Here is an 8807-nt window from a genome sequence, read left to right as displayed (position 1 = left end):
TACACAAATGCTAAATTCTAGTATGTATTTAGGGGGGAATGTAGGGACGTCTGCCATTTACTCGGAAAGGTGATCGGAGGGAACGGATTGATAGAGGGCTGGAGAGGCGTGTGATAGCATCCGTTTAGTAACATGTTCGTGGTACAATGTAGGTGGGGGGATATAAATGTCCACTATAAACCTCTTTCATTGTTGTTTGAGAATTTTTATAAGGGGATTTTGGAAAAAACAAGCTATGGCCCTGAAATACTGCTCCAGTGACTTAAATAGACAGAGATAGGTTCGGAAAATCGTCGAGGCAACTCCTTGAACAAGCTCTCTGCTTAAAATCTTTCAACCAGGGCAACTTGGGGAGTTGTTCATAAAGGTGTGGGAGCATTACTGATGGTCTCCATCGCAAGGGAGGAGGGGAGAATTACACAGGTGAGGGGCCAGGGAAGCCACCAGCCAGCCTGCCCACATGACAAAGAACCTCTACACCAGGGTCCCCAAGGAATAGCAGTTCAAAACCCGAATCCTCCCTTTGTAACCCTCCATCAGTGCGCAGCAGCACATCCTCAACTGGTTGNGCATGCACTCCCTGATCGTTCCCTCCCACCAATGAAGACACACACCTACCAACCCCCTTTCCCCAGAGGTGCCCACAGGGAAGGATGCCTCTGCGGCGGTTCTTCGGCCAAAACACCACCTCCGACACGGCATCCCCACAGTCACAGCCCCCACCTGCACCCGCAGTACCCAAATGGGCCGAAGCGGCACCTGAAAGTAACCACCGTCACACGGAGCTGAGAAAAGCCAGCATAAAGCACTTTTATTGCAATAATAAAACTTGAAACTCATACATAGTGCAGGGAGGTGGGGGTGGGGGGTAGGCAGCAATGATTTCTCTCACCAAATCACTACACAGGACAGCAAAGGGGTGAGAGGGGAGGAGAAGCCAGGGAACTCTGAGATCAGCAGGGGGGTGGGGAAGGGGGGAGCCGGACATCAAACACCAGGAGATGCTGCAGCTGTGATGACCAGCATCCTGTTCCTCAAGACAACACTCAAGGGTTTGTCCTGGCGGCTGGGCTTTCACCGGGTGTTAAGTGTCTTACAAACAGCACCTTCAATTTAAACTTTCAATTAAAGTTCTCGAAATTTAGGAAGTGGTGCCTGGAGAGCTAGGAGATTACAAAAGTCCTGAATATCCGTTAGAAAAACCACAGGATGGGAGAGGAAAAAAACAAAACAAAAAAAAAAACCAAAAAACCCATAAAAACAACAAAAAAGCCAGGCCACGAAGAAGGTTTCGGAGGTCCCTGCTGGCCTGGGGACAGATACCTGTAGTGTCCAGCATCGCGGTGAGAACCATCTGCTTCCAAAAGGCAGAGAGTGTAAGGGGAGGGTGGGGCAGGGCAGTGGAGGCGAAGGCTCTCCCCCTCCCCATTTCGGTTTTGGGCAGGGCTTTTAATTCAACCCAAGGACATCTCTCAACTTGGAGAGAATTCGGCCCTAGACAGCGCCTCAAATCTGCTATGGCTTTGCAGCGTAGCAGCAAGAATGTTTCATATATAATAGATAAAAATTTCATCCAAAAAAAAATAAAATAAAATAAAGATTCTTGCAACCCTCCTCCCGCCCCCCCCATTCCTATTCTAAAATTAACCCATTACTTGTGCTGTTAATACTTGACTAATACTTAAGTGGAAACCTAGATCCAAAAGACTGAAACCGAACCTTCACCCCAAAACGAAAACAAAATAAAATGAGTAACTTGAGGTTTATGGCATATCGTTTAGGTCAACACGCATACAAGGAGAGAGGGAAAGAGCGAAAGCCGGGTGACAACACATTCAGTCGGGGTCGATGTTTACACAAAGAGTGTGGAGTGGAACACCAGGAAAAGCTCCATACGGATTCGCCTGTGCGCGTCTGGAGGCGCCACTTCCCTCCACGGCACATCTGTTGGGGACAGAAAATCTGTCAGTTCCAGCAACACTGAGCCCCACGGGCGCGGCGGGGACAGGCACGAGACTGTCTGCCACATCCAGTCTCCTCCCCGAGAGCTGCACGTTTTCCCTTGGAACGCGCCACTTCCGCTCCGGCTGGGCTTGGGCCGGATTCCCAGGTGAGCTGTCGCCTCCCTGCCTAAATTGGCAGTGGTTTTTTGTTTTTTTTTTAACCCAAGGTTATGTTTACCTTGCGGAGGAGAGCAGTGACCGTACAGTTCCCCATGGTCACTGGGTCTCCAGGGCCTGGATGCCGACAGGAATCACCCGGGGGCTTTAACAACTTGCAACTGCTTGTATCCCACTCCCAGTAACTGTGGTTAAGCGGTCGGAGGTGTGGCCCGGGCATCAGGAGGGTTGTCAAAGAGGCTTCCCGGGTGACTTCCACGTGTACAACCCTCGGCTGGCATATCCTTTGCGCTGAAGGGACTTAGACAATGTCTGCAGTCTTTACTCATCTCCTCAGACCTCCAACTTTCACACCTGCCCTCGGGCTTTCCAGCAAGAGCTTTGCAAGAAGCTCTGAGATGTTCGTTGGCAGCGTGTGGGGAGGTTGAGGCCAGGGTGACTTGCAGCCCTCTTTCCCTTCCTCCCCCTCCCTCCACCCTACCAGATTTACAGAACGCCGGTACCCAAATCAGGATAATTCCAAGGCTCTCCTCAAATACTTTTAGGTCCAAAGGGCTCAGCTCTCAGAGAACAGATGAGAGGGTTTAGATTAGGTATAGACCTTTGGGCAGACAGAGGCTTCTATAAGGAGCTCCCTCCTGGTAAGAATGACAAGTATAGAAGCCAAGGTCAGCAAACCTGCCCAGGCCTGTATGACCCACGTATGTAGGGCTAAAACCACAGCGAGAGAAAAAGAGCTTAAGAATTTCAAAAGCGCGGGGCACCTGGGTGGCTCCGTCGGTTAAGCGTCCGACTTCGGCTCAGGTCATGATCTCACAGTTTGTGGGTTTGAGCCCCGCGTTGAGCTCTGTGCTGACAGCCAGCTCAGAGCCTGGAGCCTGCTTCAGATTCTATGTCTCCCTCTCTCTCTGACCCTCCCCTGCTCACGCTGTCTCTCACTGTCTCAGAAATAAATAAAACAGTAAAAAAAAAAAAATCTTAAAAAAAAAAAAAAAAAGAATTTCCAAAGCGCTTGTCCTTAAAGAAGTCCACAGCAGGCCAAGGTTAGACCATAACAGACAGGCTGGCAGCCACCTGTGACAGCTCTGGATCAAAAGCACTCTCCCTCAGGCCCCAGTTGTGGTCCTCTGGTCCAAGGGCCAGGAGGGGGGCCAAAGGAGAGGTCTGGGGCCGACTGGAAAGATGACACCATTCCTGGGTTTTACGATCCTGACACCCACATGAAAAACCAGTCCAGGAAGGGGTTCTGGTGCTAGTTTGCCACTGTCTGGAAGTGACCTCGAGGAAGGTCTTTCTCTCTGGGCCTCAGTTTCCTCTCCTGTTACACAGGAAGGCTGATCAGCCCCTAAGGTCCCTTCCTGGGGCTGTGTGGGAGTACCCTCTACACTTCCAAAGCACGGCCAGCCTCCCCTTCCCAGCCTGCCTGTGTCTGCGCCAGGGTCCTGGACTTGCCCCCGGGCAGCTGGCCTGGATGACAGTGCTTCTGTCACACCCCCCCACAGGCAGTGGCTGCACACACTGGGATGGGGTGAGCAGTCCTCAACCGTCTTACTTCTGAAGAACCAAAATGCCAGCATTATAAATCTGGCCGTATTTCCGCTTCCCAACTCAGTTTCAGTCTGTAAGTTATATATAAAAACACGCTTCACTTCCACTGCTATGACCAGCTGCCCCAGCCCAGTGAGTCTGTTCGAGGGCCTATGCCACCACTTCCCACAGGACGGGCAACTTGTGCATTCAAAGCGCACACTGATAACTAAAACCGAAACACTACCCAACAGAGCAAGAACGTAGGGGAGAAAAAAAACCCATGGCATGTTTGGTTCTGCCCCCCGCCAAACACCGGGTAAACGGGGGAGCTGCAGAGGTAGTAATTCAGTCCCTTACCCAAGAACGGGGAGCTCGGGGAGCAGGCCGTTCCTGTCATTCCAGTTTCAGAAGCTCCACGTCAAAGACGAGAGTGGCATTCGGTGGGATGATGCCTGGGTGGCCAGTGGCGCCGTAGGCGTAGTCTGGGGAGATGGTCAGTTTGGCTCTCTGGCCCACACTCATCTGCGAAGAGAAGAGAAAGACTCAACTGGACGCACTCTCCAGCCGTCTCTGTTAGAAGCAGGGCTGCTTATCGGGGTGCTCAGGGGTTGGCACAGTGTGACGAGGACTCTGCTTTGGAAGAAAACACACACACACAGAAAGTAACATCTAGTCTGCTTTGTCCTTTCTGTATCTACACTTAGAGTCAGACATACAGAAAAACGTTTAAAAGACAAGATTTCACAAAGTAGCGTGTATAGTACGTTCCCATGTGTGTAAAAAGAGGGAACTATTTATAGATTTGTACCTTGCCTACAGAAACAGAAAACACCTTTGGGAGGTCACAAATACCAGCGGCTTTTCAGGGGAAAACAGAGTACGGTGGCCAGTGTGGGGGGAAATTTTTCACCTTTAAAGATACATCTGTACTTCTTCATTTCCAAATCAAAACTTAACATTAAGTAGGTTTCAATATATACTTCCTGAGCCAGGAGCAGGCGCTCTGCTCTGCCCACAGAGCACTCCCTGCGAATAAGCCTTCCAGCGCACGCGCCCGGCTCTCTGACCCGGCCCGGGGCACAGCGGCTGAGGATACAGCTGCAGGCCGCACTCAGGCTCTAGCACGGCTCAGAAGCCGAGCTCTCATCTACTTTCGGAATCCAGGACGTGCCGAATCAGGGTGGTGAGAGCAGTGAGATGCACTGTGGCTTAATCTAATGGACTTTGAAACGATCGCGTCTGGGGGTGCGTGGATGGCTCAGTCAGTTGAGCATCTGACTCTTGCTTTCGGCTCAGGCCATGATCCCAGCGCTGTGGGATGGACCCTGCTTGAGATTCTCTCTCTCTCTCTCTCTCTCTCTCTCTCTCTCTCTCTCTCCCTCTGCCCCTCTCCCCAGCTTGTGCTCTCTTTCTCTCAAATAAAAAAAAATTTTTTTAACGAAAGATCATGTCCTTTTACACAGCAATTCCACTTCCAGAATCTTCCGCTACCAACCCCGAATGCTCATTACCAGGGGAGTGGTTTCATAGGCACGTCGGCAACATGGGTCAGCCGCTGGAAAGAACACAGTGGCCTTAAATGCACTAACATGGAAAGATGGCCCAGATACGGTTCGAGGGGAAAAAGCAAGCTGCCTCAACACTGCCTGTGGCAGGACTGTGCACCTGTAAACACGTGAGCAGAACGACAGTGTCGGGAGAAAGGGAAGAGGGGCACAAGATAACCCTCCTTCTTCCTGCGCTTTTCCACTCACTCAAACAAACATCCGGGGCAGTTTCAGAGATGCTCTAAGCAGGTCCCAGACCACTCAGACTTCTCCCCGGCAGCAGAGCTGTGGGCCCAGGGGGACTGGGCATCTCCCCAACGCCCGCCGAGGCCGCGGCAAGCCCGGGATGTAAGACAGGCTGATAACACTATCTCAGTGGCAGCGACGGCTCTTGGAACACAACACAGCTATTGTCCCAGCGCCGGAACAGCCACAGGAGATGGCCGTGGTGTGGACAATGGTTGGCACGGTCGCTGGGGGATGGGCTACGGACCGAGAGCCAGCCAGATGGGGGCAGCGGGGACAGAGATTTCCAGAGGGAAGGAGGCCTCTGGAAGGTTGGCGCTGCCAACCCTCCGCCCTGCAGGAACAGGAATCTGGGCGCTAGGGAGAGGGATGGCTTCAGGTTTCTGCAAGGTAAGCAGTTCATCTGGAGATAAATCAGGGAGATTTTCCAGAGGAAGTAGGGCAGCGCGTACTCTGGAAAAGAGAAAGACGGAAATCTTTCTTTCCACTTTGGTTGCATCTCACTTCTCTCTGGCGAGAGGGACGGACACGATGAGCCGCCACGCGGGGCGGTTTACACAGCCCCCCCCGGGTCTCAGGACGCCGGGACCTGGTTAGCACCCGCTAACGGGCTCGACGGAAGGCTGGACCCCGGCTGGAACCTGGCAACCCTGGGGCCCCTGGGCCCCCTGGGAGTTCTGTCATGCCGGCAGAACAAAAGCTGTTTACACAAACGGGGAGGAAGGGCTGAGGAAATGGACTCCAGACAAACAGAATGACCTGCCCCTCCCCCCAGGGAGGGCGACCTCTCAGAAGGGGTCTGACGCGACAGGGCCAATAAGAAGACGACTGCACACGAAGGCCACACCAAGATAACCTTCCTCACTCGGTGTGTTGTCCTGAATCCAGAAGTTGAACGACAGACACACTGCGCTGGAGGGGCCGGGAGGACACAGGCCCCTCACCGGCTTGGCAGGGTGTCAGTGCACACGGCTGGTGAACCCCTCACCCCCACTCCTGAGGGTCTGCCTGTGGCAACACTTAGGCCAATGTAAAATCAAGTCCACGCGAGACTGGTCACCGCGGCACTGTGTGTGACAGCAAGACTGGTCACCGCGGCACTGTGTGTGACAGCGAAGTGCCTGACCATTGAGAGGGTACTGATCAAGCCAAGGAAGGTCCACCCACCTAAGGGAACGGGGCAGGAGAGCCTTCTCCTCTTTTTAGGCTCAGATGTATCAAGTGTGAAAGACAGATTCAGTGAAAAAAAGGGCAGAACACTGTGTCTATAGCAAAAAAAAAAAACAAAAACAAAAACAACGAAAAACAAGTCTGGGCTTCAAGAAACTACAAAAACCGTAAGTAACAGGACTTGCTGCAGTGAGGGGCCCGGCAAGACAGGGCGGATGGAAGGGAGATTTTCCACTCACACCTTTTTTGATGTTTGAACCATATGAAGGTCCTACCCACAGCGTCATTTAAGAGGCAGACACCAGGAAACAAGACGAAACAAAACAAACGAGAGCATACCTGGGCAACCCCTTCTTCCCAGCCTCGGATCACCTCCTGCTTGCCTAGCATAAACTTAAAAGGCTTGTTTCTGTCCCGGGAGGAATCAAATTTCTTGCCATCTTCAAGCATCCCTGTGGAAAAGGGCAGGTGTAACGTGAGCGACAAGGCGTGACGGCGCGACCAGTCCGACGCCGGTGCTGAATGGCGCCCTCCGTGGGCCTCCTCGGAGCTGGGACGGGCCCTCCACCCGGGCCCGGGAGCGTCCTTCCCGCCTCCGAGCAGCAGGCCAAGGCCCGGGCACAGGCGGCTGGCTACCTGGTGTGGGACCAGGAAGCGTGCGCGCTCCTGACGGGGTCCCAGCAACCCCCCCACCCCCCGGGTCTGAGTCCCCTGGGCCCTGGAGGCACACACAACAGCTGAGTCACATACAGCCCAGAAGCAACGGGCCCTCCTCGGTCGTGGGCAGTGGGAGGCCACCAGCGGGGGGCAGAGAACCGGAGAGGAGGCGATGGAAAAGCCAGTGCAAACCTCCGCCGGTGACTTCCCGACAGCCCCGGCTGGGCTGCGGGCAGTGCTCCCACCCGGAGCGGGACCATCCATACATGGGCCCGCTCAATCCTCCGCCAGTGCTGCCCCCATTTCACAGAGGAAGGAACTGAGGCAGAGGGAAGGGGAGCGGCCTGCCCCAGTAGTAAAGCTAGACCACAAGTCCACACACCACGCTCATGTGACTACCCCGGGTCCCAGGAGACGGACAAACCACAATGGCANACTGGCAGAGGTGGAGATTCCAGAGGAGAATACAGCTGCAGCCCCTCCTTCAAAAAGCACCGTCCGTGGCGGGTTCTCCGGAAGCCAGAGGGACCGCTGGGAGAGCCATCCGTCCCAGACTGGAAGGGCCAGCCAGAGCAGACTTCACTGGAGGCCAAGGGCAGGTGCCCTCCACGGCTCTAAAGCAGCGCTCACGAGACCCGGCGGAACACCAGATTCTGTTGCGTTCGGATGCTTTCAGAGGAGGAGGGAAACACACCAAATTCCCAACTTAAAAAACTATGTCAACACTCGTAAGTGGGATGGGGAAGCAGAGGGCAGCTCAGAGCTTTATCAGAGTCACCAGACTGGCCGCACTTTGACAAATAGNCCTAACGGAGCAGGAAGGCAGACAGATGTCCCAAGCGGAGCGGGTGCTGACCCCGCCGGAAGCCGAGAGCTGGGGGCTGAGGACCGTGAGGTAGAGGGGAGGACGGGGCCTCACCCCTGCCAAGTCAGGGCAGAGCCAGCAAGCTGGCTAGCAAGCTGGGGCATACGCGGAACTCCTCTCTCCACCAGAGCACAATTACCACCGAATAAAAGAAATGACAAACGGCAGGACGTGGTACAGTTTCCTCTAAGGAGTAGCTGGGAGGAAAATAGGTGTCCACCCTCCCCACCCTCACTGTAGGCATTCCCTGATGAGCTCTACTGCATCCACGGAACCCAAGCTAACGGAACCCCGCATCACAGGGGAGAGCTGGCAATGATTCTCCGAATCCTCTCTGACCAGGCAGACTGGCAGGAGCAGCGCGCCCAGTCAGGGCCCCGGACACATGAATGTTTATCCACAAAACAAGACTTACACGTGATAGTTATTACATGGGAGGCACTTCTCATTTTTAAGAAAAAAGCTGATTGTGACCCCCTAAATTTATGTCATGATACACTACTGGCTTGCAACTCACAGTTTAAAAGATGCAGTATACCAGGGCACCTCGATGGCTCAGTCCGTTCAGCATCTGACTCTTGACCTTGGCTCAGGTCCTGATCTTGTGGTTCGTGGTTCAAGCCCCACTTCGGGCTCTGTGCTGTCAGTGTGCAGCCAGCTTGGGATTATATC

The 8807-nt window shown here is 53.8% G+C and overlaps 1 protein-coding gene across 6 annotated transcripts in view; it reads right to left on the bottom strand.

Moving 5' to 3' along the window:
* Positions 1–786: 786 nt before the first annotated feature.
* FKBP1A (FKBP prolyl isomerase 1A) overlaps positions 787–8807 on the bottom strand; it is a 23119-nt gene continuing 15098 nt past the window's right edge. For 4 of the 6 annotated variants that reach the window (XM_077767012.1, XM_077767007.1, XM_077767010.1 and 1 more), the window contains 3 exons: positions 6953–7065; positions 4008–4172; positions 787–1944 (listed from right to left, as the gene is read on the bottom strand). In XM_077767012.1, coding sequence (XP_077623138.1) covers positions 4044–4172; positions 6953–7065 — 242 coding nt within the window. In that variant the 3' untranslated portion in view covers positions 787–1944; positions 4008–4043. Of the gene's footprint in view, positions 1945–4007; positions 4173–6952; positions 7066–7462; positions 7554–7765; positions 7830–8807 lie in introns of those variants that run through there. The other 2 variants (XM_077767011.1, XM_077767009.1) reach the window with 2 other exon arrangements.

The sequence above is a fragment of the Crocuta crocuta genome, unplaced genomic scaffold, assembly GCF_008692635.1.
Source record: "Crocuta crocuta isolate KB4526 unplaced genomic scaffold, BGI_CrCroc_1.0 scaffold15, whole genome shotgun sequence".
NCBI lineage: Eukaryota > Metazoa > Chordata > Mammalia > Carnivora > Hyaenidae > Crocuta > Crocuta crocuta.
Note: the sequence above shows the minus strand (reverse complement) of the source record. Positions and strands in the feature narration are given on the sequence as shown.